We start from the raw sequence: 25,964 nt of genomic DNA, 5'->3' as shown, positions 1-25,964 counted from the left end.
GTGGGAAATGGAGATTCGATAGATTTTCAAATTGAGGATAAGAGAAAAACGCGAGGAGAATTTCAATTGAAAAGAAGATAACGCTTACACGGTATGAACAGCTCTTTAACGGTCGAGCAGATGAAACTTTTCTGTGTCATCGATTATCTACTCTTCGCTATGGTAACAGCGTACGTGAACAAATGAACTTCACATATCAGCTTTCAATCTTTTCGTACGCATATGACAGATCGTTCCACTCCAATTACGCTCGCTTAAAGCGATCGTTAATTAAAAAGTTCGTCCCCGCGAGAGTAATAGCTCCCGCATTATGAGTACGCTCGACTGACAATCGACAAATCGCTCGCGGATAAAAAGAATTATATATTCTTTCTCTTTGCCTTGTGGGACTGGGAGCCGGAATGTTGTCAAATTATTCACGAATCGGTAACCCACGCATGAGTCTCGTTAGCAGCGCGGATGTGACGTGAACACATACATTACTGTTCTTACAATAACTATGAAAAAAGAATAGATTATGATTCCAACAATATTTTACGCATCTGTCCGAATATTCGCGAAGTATGCAGATATTTATTATTGAGACATAATTCTGAACACGAATTATTTAATTCAATTTCTCAATAACATTCATTTTAAAATGTAATAATCGGCTATTAGTTGCGCTCTGAGAGATGACGTGTATTCGAGAAATCGATTGGTATTCTATTAAAGTAAATGCGTCCAGGTGTACATACGAACGCAGACACGAATATAATCGAACGCGCACACCGTTACTGTCAACAAAGCGGATTAGGGTGAGAAAACGTGGGCGCAGGTCGAGTAAGTACCTACTACGTAGTGAGCGCGCGCAAAAAGGACCTGGATGCTCCTGGGGACGCATCCAAGGGTAGATAGGCGGAACGTGAGGGTGGTAGCCGGGGACGAAGCGAAAACGGGCTATGGAAACGGGAAAGGGTCGAGAAGGAGGAGAAGATGGACATCGTCCACTTACTCAAACCAATGCATACGTTATACTGTGGTGAAGAGAGGCCGACTCGCTCTCGATTGTGGATTCAATTTCAGAGGCGTCCGGCCAGTTAGCCCATCCTCTTCCACTCGAAGATTGCGAGGTCACGGGTCGCTGAATATGAAATATGCTCCGCTGATTGTCCATGGATATTCGCTCTCTTCCGTGTCGTCGTCGTCGTCGTCCCAACTAAGGGTGAATCCGAGAAAAGGTTCAGATCCATGCAAAAAACGGATCTCACTTTTTACTTCTACAGGATTTTGTATATTGAAAGAGAGGCTAACGGAATATTTAAAAGATATTATATACGACAGGCATGTCTAAACTGCTGTTCTGAGGGTGGGACTACTATTTGCCCTTGGGTGCTCCTTGGAGCGCTCCCGTGGACGCGCCTAGTATACAATCTTGTCGTACTTAGTTCATTTCTATTTTTATACTGTTACTGAAAGTCTAAGGAACAGATTTTTTAAGAAACGTCGCTAATTTTGAAACATTTCACGCATACAGAGATTAAATTCCACTCTTATTCTACTGAATGAGTAGTATATCTTTTATACGTGCATGACGCCGTTTTATGTATCATATAAAGCATGTGAAATGAGCATACCTATTAAAATGAAATGGGACCCAATTTAATTCAACGCGATATTAATAAAATATATTAAAATGCTACCAGTTTACCGTAATTGACCATGAAATATTTTCGGATTTTTAAGTGGACATAGAAAGTATTTACAAAAAACTAATTTCATAAATGAAAATAGGTGCAAGTTTCTTCATCTAAAAATTATGCCAATTACACGTTGTAATAGAATGTGACAAAATGAACATCTTTCAGAGAGAAGTATATTAAGTTGATGTTGCAAGGTATTAAGAGATTAAATTCTCCAGTCGCAAACAGAGGCTACACACAATTTCCTAGCGACTGTAGTACCAACAATTTCCGAAACCCTTCGGTCGCATGCAGACTCGCGTCCCTTCGCCCTTTGCCTGTGCTCGCTCGGTGCATTTATTCCCGGCTCTCCCTTTATCTTCACTCGTCTCTCTCTCTCTCACACACACATTCTCATTCTCATTCTACGCCGTTCGCTTTTACGATCGGCTAGGTTCGTTTAAAGCAAACCGATGTTTCCGTGATAGATATAACGCGAGTTCTAAACTCACTCTCGCCGATAGTACGTTCGAACGCGAGAAGGCCGGAACGAATTTTGATTCCACGCATAATTCTACGCGCTGCTCGTTTAGAAGTCTTGACTTTAATATCGAGCACGGGAATCGTTCGAATAAAACTTCCCGTGTGTTTTATAACGTACTCGCCAATTTCCGATGAAAAAGAATAATTGTTTCGCTTTTTTTTTTTCATGCTTGGAAATGATGGAATATACTGCCGGCCGAGTGTGTTTATTCAGTTCCCGCGTTGCAGGGCATAAATATATCGAACAGGGAGCTCGTATATCTATAAACAAAGATCGGATAGACTATTTTCAAAGTGTTTCAATATTGAAAGTTTTAATATTTGATGAAGCCCGACCGCTGTTTTACCATTATAACGTTTTATAATTGCTATCTGAATTCGTACCTGGCCGTGGTTTCGAAATTGTATTTTGTTTCTTTTTAGAATAAAAGTTTGCTCGACGGGATTGATATAAAAGTCCGAAGCGGCATCGAATCATCCAATAACCATTATACACATATTTTTCGATACCAAATTCGAAATATCAGTGAATCCGATACAAAGTTAGATGAGTTTTATATATTTTGATACATGGCCTATGTAACGTTCGTACATATTTGAATACACTTTTCGTATTTCAATATAACAGACGATGCCCTAGGAGCTAAATGTAACGGTGGAGGAGGTTGCCATAAATCTTGGCGTAATAAAAAAAGAGATGGGAAGGCAAGAGGGTGGCATATGATCGGTCGGGTCGAAACCATAATTTATAGCCCGGTGGTAACATTCTGAAATACCGATTTCGCGCGATCGATTAAGTACAAACGATGCCGGTGTCTGACAATAGGAAGAAAGCAAAGTGTCTGAGTTTCATATTCAACTTAATACACTCGAGATGGAGCGAGAGAAACCGGGTTTAATATCCCTTTCCTCGAGCACCAACGTTCCCTTGTAAATCTTTCGGGCCCGTCTCAATATTCAAGGGTGCCGATATTAACAATTCCGCGTACGTGATTTACCGTCTCCCGGGCTCCAGGCTTCGATGATAATGAATTCGCTTTTCCTTTCCATCGCATCGGCGTTGCTTGTTGTTTCACTCCACGGTGTTCGGCGTCGCCGTTCCACCCACGGCGTCTTCCTTGCCGCGCGGACTTGTTACGGCTTAATTAATCGCAATAATTAAAAGGAAGGCGCGGTTCGAGGCGGCCGGGATGGCGAACCGGCGCGGCGCAGTCAGCTTCAGGCGTGCTCCACGTTTGAATATGCAAAATCTCACTTACGGCGAGAGTCTGTGCTGACAAGAATGGTCACGGTCGAGAGGAGGTGGAGCTCGGCTGCGGAACTGGGGGGTGGGAATATAATAGAGCCCGGATATAAGTCGCAAAGGGGTAGAGAAATCGATGGTCTTCGGAGAGCGAGAGAGACTGTTCCCATTGAGCAGAACACGTGCGAGATTTTTCACGCATTAGGTGCGGTCTACTCGGGAGGATAAAGCAAGAGAGGAATGCATCCATCAGTCGAAAAATTTATTTAACAATTTAATATAGAATTATTAAATCATAATTTCATTATTTCTATAAATCCCGTTCAGCCCTTATTATTTTAAATTGTGGAAGAACGTGCAATAGAATCTCACGTGAAAGACAATACGGGAAATATTGCGTACACGTTTAAAACAAAAGGAAGTATTCCTTAATGCGAAGATTTCACCGGGCCCGTTGGAAGCATAATTTAATTGTACTCGAAATGGCTTCATGGAGGCGAGAGTCCTTCTTCTTCAAGGGACGACAATAATTAGGGAACCTCCTTATAATAAGAACGCTTTATAATAAAGGAAAAGCATCCCCCTCCTCGCTGTCTTTCTCCTGCGTGCCTCAGGATTCCCAAGACCATCTTGACGACGACGTCAAGGCACGATAGTTCTCTTACGACGGGACGCGGGACGAGCTTCACGTAATCGCGAGAGCCAGTCGTTAACGATTTCCACAAATTGTTGTAGAATAGGGCTTAATTACATTTCGCAACGACACGGCCAGCGACCATGGATCCTCCCATTATCTGCCGCCCTCGGGATTCTTTCTTAACTCCCCTAATTGGTCGTTAATTCTTGTTTGTCTCTTTGTACACTACCGGATGCTACGGTAACCGCTTTCTCTCCAGGAGAAGAAGCACCGTTTACGGTGAGCATTTATAACAGATCTATCTCGCTTTGTTACTCGCGTATGACGCCTCGGCAGACAGGCGATCAACTGGGTGCGGGTTTCACGTTGGGATCTCTCGCCGCAGACGCTCCCGAAGAGGTTTGCTTGAGTTCTTGAAGGGCATTCGTCTCGGACGCGGTGCATTTTGCATCGTTTTAATATAAAATACTCGAACGAAGTTTCGCGACTTCATTGTCTTCGAGAACCCCAAACCCCTTTTTCTTCTTCTTCTTCTTCTTCTTCTTCTTCGTGTTCGAGGAGGCCCGTCGTCGTTTCACGGACACGGAAATGGCATGGCATCGGGGTAATTGTTCCCAACGTCTTTCGGACAAACAACGAAACGGCGATGTGTTAGAAAAAAGATGGAAGTTTCATCGGATCCCCTCGCGTTCGCGCCGGGTATAAATTTCAATAGGACACCGCCTGCTCAATACCGGGTTCGCGGGTCCCCGCGATATAATCCATCCTATTGTTTTCATGCTAATCCTTTGAATATAGAGTCCTCGGTCGGGTCGCACCGTTCCAACCGGGATGCGCGTACGTACGTACTGTATGTATAGGTGCGCGCAGCGTGATTTATAACGCGAGATTTTCAACCCTCCGTCGACGGTTCGCGCCTCCCGTATTCGCCGGCCGAAACATATTGGCGCGTTATTAAATTCTTGCCTAATACGGTGGAATAATGATGTCACCGTGTCCGGTAGCTTGCGGAAAGGTTAGAAGGGTGTTGCTGGCCGTCGCGTTCAGGAGAAATTCACGCGCGATCAGACCTGTCGGCTACGTTGCCCGAGGTTGTAAACTGTTTAAAATCGTAATTTAGGAAAATTCACGGTGGAACTCACCGCGGCGCTGAGTTACGATAACATGGGTCGAGAATTAATATTTTACGAAGTCCACCTATGAAAGCCATGCATTCGTTCTTTTATTGCTGTAAACCATACAACGTACGTAGGAATATAATTTCTAATCGTCAGAGTAACAGTTGTAAATTCTGCTTTTTGAACATCGGCCACGTGGGATGTAAATGTCATAGAAAAATAGGACGTACGGGGGAAAGAGAAACGCTGGCTGATCCGTGTATCATAAGCTTTTAACATGTCGAACAGTTCGTGCCGTCGGCAGGTCCGGCGGTAGTTCAAATTAGATTTACACATTTAGATCGGTTTCACACAGGCCATTATTGTGCCAGTGCCCGCGGCACCGCAAACGCATTGCTTTAATCTAGATCTTCTGTGCGAGCTCGTAGTCGCGGGCGGTCGACATTTGGAAGTACATTTCGCGCCCGTAGGCAGCGGTGCTATGCCGGCACGTGTAAAACCAGCTTGCCACCGCAATCGCATGACGCCGCATGCGATGGCGTGGTTATTGACCTATTTCGGGGTTTTGCTAAGGGTATTGGACACGATCCAATAATAGAAAACCGGAGCTGTTTAAATGACTATGTCATTGCTATTAGATCCTATTAGTACCTAATTAAACCTGTTGACATTTTTCTGACCGAAGGAACTACCTACTACCTCTCTACTGACGATTTAATTCATGTTGACATTGATTTACGCACAGATTAGTAATCAACGCATTTCATTAGTTTGAAACAACTTGTACTTTTTTATAACAAGAATAGACAGGATTGGTCAGGTTTTTAAAAAAAAAAAAGAATCCGTGTGATGTGATATTGTTGACAAGCTTCACGTCTTTCGATTGGAAACATTAAAAAGAACAAAGAGCGTGAAAAAGGAAGCAACCAATATGGAGGATCGAATTTCGCTAATGGATCACGCAAAAGTTTCGGAAGGCGTGAGTCACCGTGGGCGTAGGTTTGACTGTCAGCAGGGAGTCCGATACAAATATCCGGCAGTTAATAACACAAGCGATTCCGCCACTCCTCGCGTTCGTACGTGTCATTTCGTCAAACGTGTAATACATTTAACGGGACAATTACCGCCGCACATGTGAGTCGTGCTCGAACCAATCGAGTTTCGTTAAACAATCGACTTACTGATCAGTCCTTAAACGATTAGATTAATCCACGCGATTGACTTTTTAATAAGTTCGTATATTTTTCAAGTGCGAAGTTTTTGTTCGTTACACAAAAATAAAAGCTTCGGAAGCTGTGAGATTCGGAATACATGCTGCGAGTAACTTTAGAATTCTCTTTGTAAAATGAGTCTGGGTGCCTATTATAGCAAATAATATTCCCGTCTAGTAGTCGGCGCGGCGCGGCGTTATCCAAATACGAGAATGAAAAGTGAGAGCGGATCGTCGGCTCGAAACCGCGTAGAAGCCCTGCGGAGGCTGTCGACGCATCAATCAGCTGATGACTACTCGGTTATGGCCTATTACGCCGATAAATAGCTCTGGCGTTTCAGCCAAAGTGGCAGCCCGCTCGTTTCGATCGCGTCCGTCGAACGTTCGAACGTTATGATCGATTTTCACACGAGCCATTTACTTTCCACCCGCTTGTTGCACTCCCGGAGACGGTGATATTCGCAGAAATTAAAATCGACTACTCGTTACTTACCTCAGGAATATATTTCACTTGTAATAGAATAGTTTTTATAAAACAAACGACAATGATTTTTTCCAACCACCGATTACGTCGGAATCGTCGCTTGGAAACGTTTCGGATAATCGTTCCATTAAAAAAGTATTCGCCCTGTTTTTCGCGGAAAGGGAAATAACCGCTAGAGAGAAAAAGGGAAGAAAACGAAGAATTGGCGAAAGAAGACGAAGCGGCATTGAACGTAAAATTTTCAAAGCCCGGCTGTCATCCAGTGTGGTCGTCGATGCAGAAATCCATCTCCATTAGAGGTCGCTGGGCTTATTCCCATGGTAACCTTCCCTCTTGCCCGGTATAGTTGTTGTATATAAGTCTATCTATTTTCCCTGAAAATCTGCACCGGGTGGTGCGGTGCGGTACGGTGCGACTCGGGAACACGTGTAAGCGGTTGGGTGCACGGACGCCCCCTGTTCCTGGCCTTGTAACGTTTAATACTTGCGACCACGCAGCCGTGCAATATCGGATATGTCCATTAATCGGCTCTGAATCCTGCGACCCGACGAAACTTTCGAAATGCTGACCCTGGCCAACCGGCACGCGTACACCCGCTGCATCTGTCTCGAAACCCTCATATGTTCCCAGGGAGAACTTTGTACGTCGCTGTATAAATATTAATTAGCCAATGAACGTGTAGACGCGTTACGGAATTGGAAGTAGTTACAGATTGTAGAGCGGAGATTATTATTAAATCGGGTATCGACCGATGTTCCAATTTAGCTACTTGTACTTATTTCAATGGGTCGAGAATAAAAGGTTATTCACTATTCGTGGTTAGAGATTTATTTCTGCATCTTCCTCTGCCAAACTGAATATTACCGGAACCGGTCATTAATAATGAATAAAAATTCACTGGATATTCCTGAGTTAGAATTGATTCTCGCATTTCGCTTGCTTTATTGAACTCCGATATTTCTGGATACAAATTTATTTTCATTTCTCGACACATAATAAATGTAATTGTTGAAACCGCGAATGGGGCCCAATGGGGCTGAAAATACAGCCAGCAGTCGCTCTTTTCGGTAAATGGCATCGATGAGTTTAGTTTGACAAACAACAGATAACAATGAAAGCTGGGGACACAACTTTTGTTTAAAACATTTTTCGCTGGGACGCAGAAAACGTTTTAGCAATAAACAATTTTATTTTTTAATTAATTATTGAAGCCAGCGAAAAATGCTTCAAATAAAAGTTGTAGGTACTGTTATTACCTGGAAAAATGGTCGTATACAATTTTCTTCTATCTCGAATACTTCAGGTTTAATTGATTAATTATTTCGTTCATCGTCAATTTCTCTCTAACGAGTAGATTCAGAGATGGTTCAGCATCGACGAGTATTTTTCTTTCTATTTCTTACTTCGGTGGCAATAAATTCGAGGGCATCGAAAATTACAGACTCTTTTGTACGACACTTAACGCTGCTCTTTATTAATTTCTCCTCGGTCGTATTAATATTTTTCCCTCATCCATTCTGCTTTAGTTTATTTATTACAATCACATGAACCGTTGTTAATAGATGTTGGAGTCGGGATATGAATTGTACAAGAATTTTTATATGACATCCCGCATTCCATGAATCTACAGAAACGGTGTACCATAGTTATAACTCAGAGTAATTACTTTCCCGATATACAGAGGCATCCAAGTAACAATTATTTTTCCCCTTTTTTTCACCGTTCTATTAATATTCTGTCGAAAACACCGATAAAAAGTCCGGCGTTCTACTCGCGAACAAAAAAGCCTAGCCTTGAGGGTTTTATTAGCTTTTAATAACTTCTTGTGTACAACCTATAAATGAATCTCGAATGGCGTCGCTCCGGCGTACTCGAAAAAACAAGCAAAACTGTAACAGCCAGAAAATTGTATTATGTTCTCCTTCTCGCGAACTTTCTTCCTTACTCATTTATGAATATGAAATATTATACAGTCTATAAATAAAATAATCAAACGATAATTAATTCTATTTTATATTTTAATACATAATTCCTATAATTTAGTTGTTTCAATTCTTCCATCGAAAAGCAATCAAATATTCGATATAAGCTACCGAAGCCATGTATTTTGTTCGATTAAATTAGTTTCATTTAATCGATCCGATATAATTATTTTAATAACATTGATTGCGCGACAGTCTAGCTATATCCGACGTAATGATAGCGTTCGTAATAATGTACACTATCAGCCGAACGGAAGTTTACGCGCTTTGTGCAATTATCTCGCAGGTAATACATATCGTTCCGATTACATGTCAATGCTTCGTGAAAAATTGTTGATTAATTACAATTTCCTTTCACAATTAATATACATTTAATCGATTGCATAAACTTTGCTCCGTTATCAGTCTCACAGCGAAATCATATTTAATTTCCATGTTCGTCGAATTCAAAGCATTAATTCAGTCTTCTGCGACGGTGCGTGGGACTGTGAAATGAACGAATTTACATTATTAAATAATTATGATGAACGACCGAAATTCTTTTTTTTCAATGTTAAGTACTTTATTCCGTGCTGATACTCACCATGTAAATGTACGACACGTGAACCAGTTAATTTAATAATTGTAATGAACGCAACCGGATGACGGGACGTTTCTCCCCTGTTTTCCAATTACAATCAACTGCGCGCTTTCCAAACGCAAGAAATAACAATAACAATGCGGCGATAGAGCCGGGCGAGGGGTGGCGGCATCAAAATTGCTCCTTGGTGTGCGGGACTTGCCTCCTTCGTGCAGACCGTCCGCGAAATAATTATTCGCGAGCGCACTATAATTGATTTCATTTAAAAGCTCGCGGCGGCCAGGGCAAAAGAGTATGCCCGTAGGTACGCGTCCCCGCGTGTGTGCAGAGTCCGTCGCTCATACATACCGAAACGAAATTAAATTCCGCTGTACCGCTGTCACTTGTTGTCTATTTCCGTGGCGCGACTGCCGGCGCTGGGACAGTGGGTAGTGGTCAAGTGAAATTCGATGCGACGCCACCGGCCACCCCCGAGGATGAGTAACAATTATATCGTGGTCGGGGTGGAAAATGATTTTTTCCTAGAGAATACCTCGAACGGTTCTCTCCCTACCGACTCCACTTCGCGTCTCTTTCCTTTTTTTCGCGTCTCAAGAGAAATTACCGTGCTGTTATGAGAAACAATTCTACGACGAAAGTAGAAGATGAATCGGCGGAACAATATTTTTTTCCAGTTAAACGTGTTTAATATCTTCACGAGTAATTGCACCCGGAAGTGAAACGTAATAATGAAAAGTAGAAATCTTCAGGAAGAATAATTGTACGTTATAAAAGAGCATGAATCTCAACTTGGTAATTAAAAAAATATTTATAAAGAATATAACAATATTGTTTCGTTTAATAGAAAGTAAAACGTTTATTTAACTAACCGCTACCGTGCCGCAATTTACGTGGGCTCTTCATGAAATGAAAATGGAACGAGAACGAAACGAAAGCAAATCGCAGGGAAATCGAGCGGAGACTATCGTGCGGAGATTTAATCTAAAAAAACGAGGGTGCACGGTAGAAAACGAGCAATAACAACATCAAAATCAGTGTACAGATTCCTGTGGATTTCACGTACAGATGTTCGGGGGAGGAGGGGTGGAGTCTGAGTGGTGGGAGGAGGGACGCGGAAAAACGGAGATGATCGCGATCGAAATACACGAGGATCAGAATCGGTTTAATTTCCGTCCACCAGTTCCGATATCTGGCCAGTTCTGTCAGACGTCAGTACATTTCATAATAGTGGATTAAAATCGGGTCCAGGGACAGGACCTTTGGAGAGCTTTTCGTCATTCGTTCTCTCCGTTACAACGTTTTGCTTTTATTCCCAAGCCGGATACACCGCCGCGCCGGTGCACGCGGTAGTACTGTTGCATTTTTCGCAGCTGCGTTTTTCTTCTCTCTTTTTCGCTGCGTTTACCCTTGTTGAACCGAACCCACGTATGATTTAACGTCTGCCCGGGATGCGCTTAAACAGTTCGGTTTTCAGATGTCCGATAAGATTATAATATAACACACAGCGGTTTGCATAACATTTTTTTATAACGCGCGTACTATTTATTATTGGCAACGAAATCTCCAAGTAAAGGTATAATATATTTTTATGCATCGAATTTTTCTAATATTTTAGGTATTTTAGAATAGAAACGTTTTGTATGGGATTCCTATGTCGATAAAGTCGTAGCGATATTTTTTCCCATATTGATTTCGGATATGAAAGGAAATGAAAGCATTTTTTATGGCTGATACGAGCAAACGTGTATATTTTCATGAAAATTCAACTGTCGCACATGAAATATGTGGATTATTAAATATCGTGTATGAAAACATTTTGTCAAATTGAATAGAAAAGAATGTACTGTTTGTCGAAAGCTTTATTCAATGTGGAACACCGGTGGGTTCACACGTCAGAAATTGTTGAATATGGTGCGCGTTTGATGGAGTCGTAAAAGACGGCGGCGAACAAGGAGATACAAAAGCGGACGCGGACGTTTTAAGAAAAAGGATTGGTATATGTAAGTTCAGCTCACGTAATAAGGCGAGGAGTCGTTCAGTTTCACGGCGCATTTTCTGTTATCGTCGCACGATGAAACGTTCATATACCTCCCGGCAACCCGATGGTGGAAGAGCCACCATTGTCGTTCGGAAAATCTCTTTTCATTTACGGTAAATTCACCGTGTCGCGAACAAAATTATTTCCCGCATCACTTTTAGATTATTGCTATACATAAACGGGGCACAATTATCTGAACGTTCCGCGTTCTGGATTTTAATATCCGCAATGTTTGAGTCGTTGAATTCGTATTAAACAGAGGACGTATAGATATCGATGTTCTTTCCTGCTTTTAACTTTGTTATTTTATTTCCTCTCTCCGGCGTCTATGCTAGAACGGTTTGCGCACTAAGTTTGCTCAATTTCTAATAGATTAAACTTATTAGTATCGCGTCAGTGCTTTTCATCGAGCACGGATTATATCTGAAAGGTCTTTCAGATTCACGCGAGCCATTAGTTTGATCAATGAATTTGCTATTGGCTATTCGAACGTTTTTGCCGTTTCAAACTCTAACTCTCGTGGCAGCTGCAGCTGCTGCTGACTTTGAATGGCCAACTATATATGTATGTGTGTATGTATATGAAAGAGCAACTTCCGAAAACGGGTTAATCAATTGCACACAGTTTGATACGAACTTCGATGAAAATGTTTAGGCATGAATTAGCGGAACATTTGACCCTTGCTATATTCCATTTAGAGCCGAGCTTCGTGCAGGAATTTCGTATTTCATTCCTTTTGTCGGTTTGTAGCATTGACAGAGTCATGAATGATGTTACATCGGTCTCTATTTTATTCATTGAATTTAATAAGAGCTTCGTTTCCTCTCTCGCAATATTCAAACGGAAATCGTCACTGTGTTAATTAATAGCCTTACTAGTATCGTTCGTTAAAAATCGCGTACGAAGAACCCGCCGTTGGTTAGAATGCCGCTAATAATCGCTGCTAGCGCAGTTCTCTCGAAAACCTGTTAATGGTTCTGCTAAAACAGAGAGAAACCTGACGTACGCAAAAGAAGCACAAGAGTTCAAATCGGTGCTCTCGTTCTCATCAGGCGTATTCACCCTTTCGTTTTTGATGCTCGCAGGCCTCGAGTGCTCTCCTTGCTCCAGTCTCGCGATCACGAGGGGATGATACTTGATATGCACCCCATATGATACGTGGACTGCATTTGCAGAAACGATTCCCCTGATAAATTCATAAATTCGTGAGCAGTCGCTAGCTCGCGTCGCGTAGCGCGAGACAAGAAACGATTCTACGACCGGAAAGAAACCCTCGGCCACGCTCCGCCCCTCGCATCGTGCCCGATACTTTGAGTCACATCGTGAGTCACTGATAATCACGCTCGTCATAACCATTCCCTTTATTACCCGTGGCAGATTTGATGGTCGACATTATCCGAAGGATAACTGGGCATTGTTCAATGGCTCAGATAGCAGTAAACCAGAATCGCGTTTTGTTTGAGCTGTCAAATGGATTCAGAGAGCCGTGTCAGTGTTCGATGCGATTGAGCACTTCGTAATTAATCTTGATAATATTCTGACGTTCTTGATATATCAAAATCGGGGATTTGTAAAATGAACAATTTTTTTTTTAATAGGAAAACCTTATTTTATGTAAAGCTTTAATTAGGGATGAACGTTGGAAAGCTTGTTGAAGGAATGTAATTGTTTCTAACCCGGTGTCATTGTAAAGGCTAATTTTCTGTATGGTACTCGGAATGTCCGAGTTTTACTAGGGAATAGAGAAAGAGCGGATCTGCAGACGACAAACCAATTAATTCCCAATTCCGTCTGGTTCAAGAGGTCAGCTCAGGTACGCTTCTGTGTCTTCCAATCGGAACGCGTGCAATCATCTCCTTTATGCATGGAAGATTTTGAATACAAATTAAGTGAACTAGTTCATCGAATAACGGCGAAAAGAGTCAAAAGCGATATGAATTTTAAAATGTCCATGAATTAGAGATTGTGACGCTTGCAATCGAGAAATGAATTTACTATAAAAAATATGGCCTTGATGTTTTTAAAAACTACAATAGAGAAGAATTTTCACACTTCAGAAATGAAATTTAATTCAGACGTTAATGACGTATGCAGTAATATAACACGATGTCATAGCCGGTGAACATGGCATTCAACTTGGCCCATTATCTCGGGTTCAAATTGACAATCGTTATCGCGACAACGGGAAAGAAACACGATTTAAAAGATCAGCAGAGTACAGCAATGAGTGGAAGGTAACTACAGTGGTCGAGGTAAATCGAGTGAGTGTCAATTTATGCAGAGTCGGGTGAGCAATGACAGACACGGGGGACGTTTCCAAGAAAAGGGCGGAGGAGAGAGAAAGCGGCAAGTAAAAGGAACATACAAAAAAAAGAGAATCGGTAAGGGCCGGGGAGAGGGGTGACCGTGTTGCGCGCGATGGGTGGCTGGCGTAACAGGGAGACACAGGGAGGATTGAAACAGGAAGAAAATGTTAGGTGATCACGCCAAGAGCCCATTCGGAGTTGTACCCGATGCGCTTAATGGTTGTACACACCGAGTAGGAGTTATCCCGCGCTTTTTACCCTTTCTTCCATCCCCAGGCCCTTTATCCGTCTTTCTCCCTAAAACGTTCAGTCGCATCTTTATCCTTTTGATTTGTCTCCTGCTGCTGGCTGTCTCGCAGCCTCTCTGTCTCTCCCCATCTCTCAACCCTCCGCCCGCGTCTTCGCTCCCTCCGCGTCTCTCCTCGCGTCTCGTTCCCTCCAGCTGGGTCCTCCGCGCTCTTTCCTCGTCCGACGTCTCTGTTACCGTTGATTTTTTCCCTCTCTCGCCTCTCCGTCTGTTACTTTCGCCGCTTCTCTCTGTATCTGCCTCGCTCCGTGTCCTCCTGTCGACGCGACTCACTCAGCAACTTTTTAATCACCCCCGCCGAACAAAGGTGGACGAACCAACGGGTGTCCAGGAATAAGCGTCAAGGATGTCTCCGTTTTTTTTTGCGGGCGTCGCGTATCGGGGTGCTCGCATCAACCGCCCGCTCCCGACACGCTTTGATACACGCCCCGGTCATTCATAATTCCGGGGTAAAAGGTGGACGAAATTCTGGGTCACTGGATCCGGAGTTAGGGTTAATCCGCGCCGTCAGCTGGGTCACTTCGCTTTTTATTTTCTGCTTTGATTTTTTGTAGCTACCTTTCTTTTTACATTCACATATTTACTTATTTACTATTCATGTTTATATATTTTTATTATAATAGTTGAAAGTCGAAGATTCCTTTGAATATAATATAATAAAAAATATTGATTGCACGGGGAGGTCTTCAATTTTTCATTACGCTAGCAATGTGATTTGTGCCGAGGTGAAATTTTTTAATAAACTGGCATCCTGCGATTAATTAAAAGCGGACTCCTATCAATTTTCACGACTCCGTTTGATGTCGTCGTAATGAGAGCCAGGAGTAATATGCGAATTCGAAAAAAAGACGCAAGGAGTCGCATTTACCGCGTCCTCAATCATGGCCGGGGAAAGGCGTTTTTTAATCTGTCATCAGAAATGATCCCACCCTTAGTTTTTCATCCGACGGTGCACCGGCACCGCGGACAAAGTTGTGACAGCAGAAAGGAGGCGAAGAAAAGAACTTCGCGGATCACCCCGTATAAAAAAGGAGAGAGCACCGGCCTCTTTTATCGAAAACTACCCCTTGCTTTAGAGTAATTATACCCGGACGATCCCCTCTTTCCTATGTCTATCCGCATCAGTGGGTTTTTAAGACAATGAACCGTGTCTCCGACGGGAAATACGGAATATACCTTTCGTTGTTAGAAAGAGTTCTCGATCATTCTCACTAACTCTAATCTGAATATTAGCAAAAGAGGCTTCAAGATCGTTGCCCAAACTTTTCGTCACGAAACTTTAATATCTGCTAATTACGAAGCTGTTCTTAGAAAAATAAATTGGTGCATATTCTTGTGCTGTAGATTTTGTATAATTGATATCATTCGCATTTTGAAATATTGTTTTATTATCAATTGTTAAGTATTGTATTAAGCTGTTGAAACATTTTTCTATATGAAAATGTCTGTTTCTTTTCAGTACAGCGATCGGTCCACGCCCGTTCTTCTGATAGTGTCGCTAGCGGGTATCAAAGTATGCAGTCCAGATGGAAAAGTGAGTATACATTCGTACATTACTACGTATACACGTATACTGTGTGGCTGCGAATTCGTAAGAACAAGTGAAAAATAAAAGGAAACGCGGTCGACAAAGAGAAAGAGACGCTTTGCGTTCGCGCGTCGAAGGGGAAAAAAAATTAACATTGTCTGTCTTTTCGTGCGTCCCCAAAGTGCGACCCACAAAGAATCTCGGCCAACGGTGTTCCGGAAAAACGATGTTCACCGATGAACGTATGCACGCGTATCGTATATCCTTGTAGCGACGAGCGACGCTTTTTCGCGATAGCTTTTAGTCCGCAGACTATATTTCGGGTTTCTTTGTGCCGCTTACGAATATTTCGCGATGGGAAATGTCGTGCGCCGTATTAAAAGCCACATCTTTTGTGAAATGAAGTTCATCGAGCAAATTTTGCAGACACAAGACGCGCAGGGTTATATCCCAGGATAACTGTTCTTAAACTTTTCTTAAAAGTCCTCATTCATTCGTGAGGAGATTACTTTTTCATTTCTCATTACAAATGAAATTAACCATACATATTAAAAATTTGCCTTATGGTCCAATTGGTTCTCCAAAGTCAATCGCAGTTAATTATTTATAATTTTATATCCATTCTATTTTCCATCCATTTGAATCTTAAATCAGAACAGTGACAGAAAGAACGTTGTCAGTATTCCCGAGGGATTTAAAATGATTGACAGCGTGATTGAACCTGCTAGGCGCAGACTAATGCGCTAAGCCCTTTTCTATATCATTGTCATTCTGATTGATAACCCTTGTTTCTCTCTCTCTCTCTCTCTCTCTCTCTCTCCCTGGCATCCACCGTCTATACTTTTTCTCGCGGTCTCCCAAAACTTGCGACTTCCACGAGGCTTTCGACGTTCCCCGGATGTAGTGGGACACAAAAGTTGTAAGAAGACTTTTCGTGTCACGCGTCGAAGAAAGAACTCCAAGTAAAGAAAAGGAGACGAGAGCCCGGAAGACCTGTTTTGATAGTGCCACCGGTAGTGGCCGAATAAAAATTTTATTTCACTCGTTTCTCCGGGCGGCTACTCCCTAATTGACGTTTCGTGCTTCGTCCAAATTTAATGCGTTCCTCCCCTATCGACTGTCGAGTTATACGTATACAGTTAAATGGTTACTGTGATCTTATTTCTAATTGCGCTGACTCAGCTATTTCAGTAACGAAAAAGCGAATACCGATAATTCTTATAAATTTTTTATCTCCGACGTTCTCTTTAAAAGTCATGGTACGAATAAGTAACGATTTGAACAACATGATATTAGTTTCTATCCGGAACAAGTTCGCGGTATTATTGAGAGTTACTTTGTGTAGCAGAAAACTAGGATGTTGGATTAAATGGAAACGCTTTCTGCGTATTGCTGTGAGCAATTTGGTGCTATACTTTCTAGCAGCGTGCAGTAGTGGAAATTGCAGCTCACTTTGCCAAAACAAGGGTACACAAATTACACGGTACTTTGCCAAAACAAGAACGAGTCTAAACTTTAGCATACCGTTGCATTTTACGAACTGGGTCAAAGAGAGAATGATGCGGTGCACCGCCTTGAAACCGCGAGCAATTTGTAATATTCGTCAAATTGCTACGCAGGAGAGTTTGCTAAAAACGAATCAGAGGAATCTCACGTTTGTGACGTAATAGAAAAACGATTCTTTGTCGAATCGCATTTGGAACAAGAGGAACGAATGAGAGCCGAGTAATCTATAACAAAATTTAATATTACACTTTACTGATTTTTATTTTTCCTCATTATTTGAGGCCGGAGCAGAATAATTTTCGTTCGTCGTACAATGTCCATTGAACCGTTTGACGAATCGGGGGACAGGAAATGAGAAAGTTACTTCCCCGATGCAGTGTCGCGCTCAAGTGACATTCCGTCATCGACTGATTCAATTTCCTTCGGTGGCCGGGCACGATAACTTTTCTAATATAACCGAATGAGAGTTCTTTTCTCTTCTCGCGCGAGGCGCACCGTACCTCCTGTCACTCCGTGCCACCTGTTACTCAACTTACGTGACACGAAACCCGGCAGGAAATCGTGCGTGTCATTCTCATAAAGGTTCCTACCCGACCCTAAATAGGGTTGCGGTTCTCAGTCACGCGGCTGTCTCGATTGGTTTTCCCCCATTAATCGACTCTTTGATTTGCTACGCCCGCGTTCAATCGACGATCAGAAACCTATAACTGAAACGAGCCAGTAGCTTTCTTAGAGGTAATTACTTGCAACTAGTTTAAATGGTTGAAAACAGCTAGCGAAGAAATGGCATTTTATAATTTTTCATGCCGTCCTCTTCTTTTTAATGTACATCTCTTATGTAACTACTCTCAGAGGGATTATTCACGATGGAGTCTTCTTTACAAACAGAAACTGTTTGATATTTTCTTTTATTCTGGCTGTTCGCTCATAAGACAAGCAAAAACATCGCGAGGCTAACTCTGAAGTTAGACGGTCTGGGAGGAAGGAAGTACGGATTTCCTCCGGAAGCTTTCTTCTCTTGGGACCAAAGAAAGTTCCAAGGGCAGGTTGGTCGTTCAGGGACGTATCAGGACTGGGGAGGTCGGTACATCTCGTTCCATCTTGTATGTAGTATGTATCGCGTGCACGAGGGGGCATGTAGTGGTTTTTGAGCAATGTACGCTACTCATCTTCATTCGCAAGCTCGGTTACCCTTTTCTTCGTACGCTTCCACCTGGAGACAGGAAGAATCTACCACAATTCATCTTGCATTTGAATGTAAAAGTTTTTAAAGCGTCGTCCGAGGACTCGAGCAAGAGAGCTCGATGATAGCCCAGCAACGAAAATCGTGCAAAATTTATGAGGCACTTAAAACAGTTGAAAATTGTTAAGTTTTGTTGAAATATGAAATATACAAAGTTCAGAAATGTTCGTAGGATTATAATCTGCTAAGATGAATTATGCACGCATTTCTCTAAGTAGAAAAATCTCAAGATTACTTAATCAAGTATTATTAGATAATTATATGATTTTGTATAATAAAACTTCGTAAACGCATGTACAAAAATATTGTTAAAATTTATACATACAATGATAAACAAAATGGTATTGAATTAAAGAAACTCACAATGATTGCTCATCATTATAAAAGTTTGTGAATATACACATAGTTTCTGGAATCGCGCGCTGTCCGTTAATGACGTCCGGCGACATTCCCCCGGTGGAAAACCAGACGGAGGTAAAGTTTATCAAAAACGCGTGCGGGTATTATTGCATAATCGTTATTTCCATAATGGCGAGGAAGTCTCGAAAAGAATGTTCTCTGCCTCCAGAAGAGTTTCCGTTCTTACACAACCGGCGGACGAAAGCACTCTCGGACGCCCCTGTTTGCATGTAAAACTTTTTAAAAGATTGTCTGTAAACAGTCTGCGTTTCATACTCTCTCGGAGCCGAGTAAAGGAGACGAAAGACCCGGCACAGTCCGGCACACGAGTAGGGACCGTTAAACTCCACCATTTTATCCCCCATCTGTTTGTTTCGTCGAACGTTTGCGGAAGTTTCGTCCTATTCGGGAGCCGATTCACCGATAACACTTCATCCTATAGTCACTTTCAGCCGATAAAAGTAAACGGAGAACGTTTGCGTTACTATAAACGCTGTCCAAATATCCACGTCAAGTACAAATAGGGACAGGACGTTTAGGAAGAAATTAATTCGTTCCTTGTCATCTCCATCTTTCTGTACATGTATAATTATACGAGATAAGTCAATTGACATGTAATTACTGTCAAACCTTAGCACCTGAACAAATAAAATTTCGTTTTGCCATGACACACTAATAAAAATCAATAAATATTGTGTTATTTTAAATGACAATTCTTCTCATTGATTTATTCTGTCTTAAACATCAGAACGGAGTTTTATGAGTTCGTATCGCGATTATGCATGCCGCGAACCGAAAATTCTCCGGCGTTACAATTTTTCAAGTAATATGATCGTCCGCCATTTCATTATACCAAAAGTTTAAAGCTTTAAAGAACCCCGGTGGACGCGAGAAACTCCGCGGAAAGGATAACAGAGAGAAGATGAACGAACTCCAAGTTTTAAAAATATGTTTCTGATGTTTCTCCGGGAGAAGAAGGTTTTAAAGCCAGATTTATACGAGTAAACGTAATTAACACGCGCCTTCCTCTAGATTTTTAATACAACACCGTTTCTAGTGAAATAGTGCACTACCGTTAGTGACGATAAATCGTGTTAAGATATAATTTAACATTCGACCCCAGAAGCTTCGAACAATAACAATAGTAAATGGAACATTTTCATAAAGATCATATCTGTAAGCTTGTAGTTCATGTAATTAACACTAGATTGCCCAAGAAAGTCATTTTGACTGCTTTTGGGCAAATGTACAAATAATAATGCATAAATTATTTTTTCCCAAGTGAAGTAAATTTTTTTTTTATTGTTAACATTTACTAATAACTTGTTATATGACTGTAAATAATATAAAAAATATTAAAAATTAATTTTAGACAAATCTCTTTACACATTATTCTTTCACAATGCAGTCATTTTGACTGCTTTGGGCAATATAGGTATATACTAAGTTTCAGTCTTTCTAGTGTTAAGATATGCAGATTAATCGGAAGTAAATGTTGGTTTAAGATTAGGAGTAATGCATTGCTTATCCAATATACCATTTTTACTTGATTTGCTGTTTCAGAACGGTACATAATGAATATCGTTTCTGCGATTCTTTACTCCCGGTCGATTTTAACATTCCAACTTACTTAAAATTCCATCGAGAAGCTGATTCAGTGTCGACTTACGGGGCTGCCCTCTTTCATGCGCATAGCTTACAAATAAGATTACTATAAATACTATAATGCGATACGGGGAACAAAAGAGATTACTGACAGTAAAGACGTCTTTCATTTATATTCTCTTCGGCCCTCTTCTTCTTCTCCTCGTCCTTCGCGTATTCAGTTAAAGGCTATTTACCAGGAATACTATCACAACAAAACAATTATTTCCGTTGTTTCTTTGCAAGTACCCTTACTCAAGCTTGTTGCATTTATCCTGTCCAGAAGTGTGTTACGTATTATTCTTAAGAATTACGGAGTAATTGAACTCATTGAAAGTCGAATACACAAAAGGATTGGTTAACTTTATTTAATAATATTGTATAGCAAACCAAATCATTGTTTCATGTTCGTCAAGAACTATACCTGAAATTCCAATTACCTTGTATTATTTCCTTTAAATTGTATTTCGTTTCTTCTAGCCTTAATTATTTTCTATAGTCCCCTTTATATTTTTAAAAATATCTTTGATCAATTTGTATACATATAATTGTTCGATAAAAGTGTAAAAGTAAATGGAATAGAGCTTTCACGTTGATCAGTAAGTAAATAAAAAAATCTTTAGAAGAAGAGAATCTCTAAAGAAAGGCATATAGATTTAGGCTAAAGGTCAGGCAGGCCTGTTATCGCTGTTCCGCGTCTAATACGAAGAGGCCAACGAAGGAGCTGAACAGGAACCAAGCGAGAGGACGAAACTCGTCTCCTTCATCAAGCCCGAGCCCAGACTACAGACTACGGGCGACAAGGACGACGACGACGTTCTGCTTCGAATTTTGCTCCCACGTGTTTCGTAATTATTTCACGTGGTGTCGGCAGCAGCTTCAATTAATTGCAAGCCGAAACGAAAGGAGCGTGGCGCGGCCGCTTTAATAATGCGACGCTGTTCCTCTCCTTTCCTCTATCTAGCCATTTCCCTTTTCCCGACGCGAGTATTATGCGTACGCGTGCATATAGCTGCACGCGGTATTTCTCTGACGGACATCAGAGGCGAACTTTCGAGTGTGCCTACCCCTCAGTCGCACTGGGGAAAATGGAGTTAACGATTGCTAAAAAGTAGACAGTGCAACGGACGAGTGAAATTGTCTCTGTAACGAGACAACGAGTCACTTTTGAATATAACATACCCAGTTCATAATCAATTGATGAAACGTGTAAAAGAAAATACTTCAAGTGTTCATTCTCATTTACAATCCTTTTACAAAATTAAAAGATATGCAGTAGGAAGAGACACCAGTACCTATAGAGCGGTGACCATTAATATTAACGTGCGGGGACAAAAGGAACGAGTGGAAATCGGGTAACCCCATCTCGTTTGCAATCATTAGAAATTAAAAAAATTACTTGGAAGAGAAAGGTGGGGACACTGCTGAGGCATGTATTTCTCCAACAGCAATCAACGAAATGCTTCGTTACGTCCGCTTTGCGAATTCATTGACGCGGGTTGAAACACTTGCAATCAAGGTTAGAACGTCGGATTAAAGAACACGACACGAGGAAACTGAGAGGCTAGTCTGTGAAAGGGTGAAACGAGCAGGACGGCTCGGGAAGAGAGAGAAAGAGAGAGAGAGAGAGAAGGGGAGCAGGCTTTAACCTCTATGCAGGATTCCGATGGATTTAAAGTGTCCGAGGGGTGCGAGTGGGAGTTAACAGTGCTCACCTGGTGCCAGCGATTTCGCCGCTCATCATGCGACATCAAGGGAGCTTAGGGGATTAACCTGTTCGTGCTGCAGAACGCCGCTCCTTTAGTTTATAGTCTTCCGCGTCCGGCGTGTGGATTTCTGGATATTACCAAAATTTGCATCCGGTCTACCGATTTCCAAGTTTGTACCACAGAGCTGCGATCATTACGTTAAACCCGTAATATATAGTCTCCTGAGATATTAAGATAATACAACAGTTACTATTTTCGTCACTTTATTTACTGTTTACTTGATGCACATCGTATTCTAGATTGAAGTACATAATTAAAAAAAGATTCATTAGACGGTCGAACGGCAGTCGCATTTAAAGTTAGGAAAAGGGTAACGCGTTCGGATGCGTTAACAATTTGACGAAAGGGTACGTCGCGGGCAGCAATACTTTAATCGCGTAATCGAGGATAGGCCGCATCGCGGTGCAGTGCGTCGCGTCTGGTGTCCTTTTTCGAGAGTTTAGACACCATAAAGCAGGGTGATGTAGTGTCGGAGACACCAGTGACAAAGATACGGCACCCAGGGGCACGGAGAAGCTATAAGTGAGTGCTCAGCCGCAGGCATTCCCCGATTCTCTCCGTCGCGTCGTTGCGCGTCCCGCGCCGCGCCAGCTTTTCCTCGCAATTTCTACCTACCACTTTTCCTCTTGTATCCCCCGTTCGTCCCCTCGTTCGCGCGAAACTCTTCCCACCCTTAACTCGTCCTCGAAGAAACTGGAAACCGATAGGGATCCTTGGACCATAACCCGCTCACTTCTCCGGTTATCCGCTGCGACTACCAGCTGGAAAATCCTTCGTGACATACAGCATGATTTTATGTCTCCTATCTAGAGGCTCCCTTTCCCTACCTCTTTCTCTCCCTTTTCCACCCTCGCGCTATCGCCGACCATTCTTTTTTTCCCGCTGTATCTGCCCGTTTCGCCCGTATGGGGCTTATCTTTCGACGTTATTGATTGGTTTGCGTTGCGAATGTCAGCTCTCAAGGGTCACGAAATTGGTACCGGCACTAAATTAGGGGCCACTCGTTCGCCGATCGAAAAGATTTGAAATTGCCGGGAATGAACGAGCTGGACGCGTGCACCGGGAACAAGGGGCAGGATAGATAACTCTGCCCTTTGACGTGTATAACCTTTTTTTTAATCTTCCGCGCGTAGAACTCGGCGGAAAGTTCGGAAAGTTAATTATAAATATTCGGTGTACCGAACGTGCGCGATTCCCGACGAATATATTAACAGCGATGTAATATTTCAGTGAAATTTTACTCGCAAAGTAGGCTAAAGCTAGGAGGAGTTCGCTATTATCGAAGGAGTTCCGTACTTACCGTACTTAAGCAAAGCTTGCAGACTTGACGAACTAACAAGGTATTGGTTAATAATTAATTGAAAAATATGTTCGAGATTGATCGCATATTATAATATGCATAGGTTTCAAATATTTTCACAGAGTGGTACGTTTGCGTGCAAAACGTATTACCATGCAATTTTTATAATCTCTGAAAGGCATTGAAAATGTACGAGCTGCGTATCTAGCATACGATTTAAATTTTTCCATCTCCGCGTAACCTCGTTTGCTCGATTTACATCTGGCTTTCCGCGACAATGCATGCAAACGAGCGGGATAAATGAAACGTGACGAGCGTTTTCTGCAAGAGTACTTACTCGTCATGACGACGTGTATCGACAGCAACGTTGCGTCACAAGAAATTATGTATCAATAGATGCATCAAATTAACCGGCGCGTACCTAGCCGATAAATGTCGTATGTTACGCGACGGGGGAGAAGGAATTTGTCCGTCCGAGTCTCCGAGCAGCGAGCATTAAGGATTGAAGTAGACACGACTGGAGTGTGCATTAGGGGATGATTGAGAGAGAGAGAGAGAGAGAGAGATGGTAAGTTTGGAGAGGGGGGTGAGAGTAAGGGATCCGGTGCGAGGGGTAAAAAGCGTATACATACCGCGGAGGGTGACTCGACGCAGGTATACACACGTACACGAAGTGGGTGCCACGTGCCGGTAAGGTCTTTCCGGTTGGAAACGCAAGAACTTCTTAGAAGAGTGCCTGTCAAAGGGGTTCAACGGGTAAAGAAGTAAAAGGAAGGAGCGGAGAGAATACAGGGCAGGAAAAGAGAAGGTCCCGGAAGGTTGGAAATCAAGATGAAATCGCAGCCGCACAGGGGAGACCAGGAGAAGCCAAATTTTCCGCGTTCTTGAGCCCTCGAGTTCGATAATTCTTACGACACTTTGTGCGATTTTCACCCCTTTTAAGCCGGCCGGCGTCAAGGTCCCGCCAGGTGAAGCCACCCCCTTTGATCTCGGCTTCGGCGCCCGAACGGCCTGTCCCTAACTTCGCAGATTCTTCTCTTTTCGTCTACAATGGCAATGAGATTTGATCCTTAATTGATTCGCTTGACGAGAGTAATATTTAATCTATATATATCAGGGAGCTTCATAATATTTTTATTAGCATGATCTCAGGGAAGTGAAAGATTTCTGTTATTAAATATGTGAGACTAATTTGTACTTTAAAATAAGTAGTAGCTATATATTTATATTACCTCTTGGATTGTATGAAATTAATTTGTGTAAGCTTACGAAGCGATTGCCAGTGGTATTTCTGAAATTAATCCCGGTCTCTCCTTATACGTTTCAATCTACTTTACTGAAGTAGCAATTTTCTTTAATCCAAGGGACTATCATTTTTTCAATTAAATATAAATTGCAAATGGAAAGTTATAACCGTATTCGTGGACACTGCTTATTTTTATAAAATCTTTTCCCCAATTCTAAGAGAGTTTTAACATAAGACTTATTAAGTAAATTACATGAGATAAAACTTATTCATATTTTCGATGCAATAAATCAAGTATGGTATTTGCTATACATTTTTAGAAACGGGCATGAAAATGAAACAGTTTACTGTTTATGATTTATGAATAATTTCAATCCCAGAACGCGAATAACTCCGGCGTGAGTTATCTCTTTATTATTCCCCAGGTTTTAATTGGGAAAGGGGGCCATAATCCTTGGCGCATCTCTGCCACTAATATTTTGAAGTTGGTCCGGATGGTGTACCACCACCGCCACCCCCGCGCGTACATCCTTACCCCGTGAATACATACTACTGCCTACCACCTACACAGTCGCCCTTCCGCGTTCTCCCGGGGTCCCTCCAGTTCGTGAACTCTAGAGAACGCATCGATCCGCCGAATTAGTGTTTTATTTCCAGGGCTTCTCCTAAGCTCTCGCTTTAATTTTCTACCTGAAAAAATCCTTACTTTTACTACGCCCCTCGCGATCTCTTCTTAATGCGGGAAGCGCCGCGCCACCGCCGGAATAACTCCGGGTAGAACGGTTTTTTTACGCTAGACAAAACCGTGAACCGCGCTATTATAATGAACTTTACTTCTCTATACCCGGCTGTGTGTTTTTTTTTTTTACTACTCTCCTCTGCCGGACGTTGTTACTTAAGTCTAGATATAATTGCTCGAGTGAAACGGCTGCTTAATTGTGATAACGCGAGTAATTGCCCGTGATAATGATGCGAATATATTCTGTTTATTTATACGGGTTTCTTGATATATTAAACAATTTAACGTTCGTTTAGTTTTCATTAGACTTTCTCTTCTTCTAAATGAAGACTTAGTGATTCAGTAATATAGCAATCTGTGTCATAAATTGCTGAATAAAATTGATTGAACTTGTATCGTGGAGAAAGCGAGTTTATTTTTGCATGTCGTTGTAACAGGAAACTATACTTCGAACGGTAAACATGTATTTGATAGATAACTA

The 25,964-nt window shown here is 41.9% G+C and overlaps 1 protein-coding gene across 9 annotated transcripts in view; it reads left to right on the top strand.

The window, feature by feature from the left end:
• LOC108633065 (tensin-1) overlaps positions 1-25,964 on the top strand; it is a 177,233-nt gene that overhangs the window by 83,822 nt on the left and 67,447 nt on the right. For 6 of the 9 annotated variants that reach the window (XM_018038036.2, XM_026810875.1, XM_026810874.1 and 3 more), the window contains one exon: positions 15,569-15,643. In XM_018038036.2, coding sequence (XP_017893525.1) covers positions 15,569-15,643 — 75 coding nt within the window. The remainder of the gene's footprint in view (positions 1-15,568; positions 15,644-25,964) is intronic. The other 3 variants (XM_026810878.1, XM_026810879.1, XM_018038041.2) reach the window with 1 other exon arrangement.

This window comes from Ceratina calcarata, unplaced genomic scaffold (assembly GCF_001652005.2).
Source record: "Ceratina calcarata isolate Rehan_Ccalc_2016 unplaced genomic scaffold, ASM165200v1 scaffold180.2, whole genome shotgun sequence".
Taxonomy (NCBI): domain Eukaryota; kingdom Metazoa; phylum Arthropoda; class Insecta; order Hymenoptera; family Apidae; genus Ceratina; species Ceratina calcarata.
The sequence above is the reverse complement of the archived record's forward strand: the minus strand, read 5'-3'. Positions and strand labels throughout refer to the sequence as shown.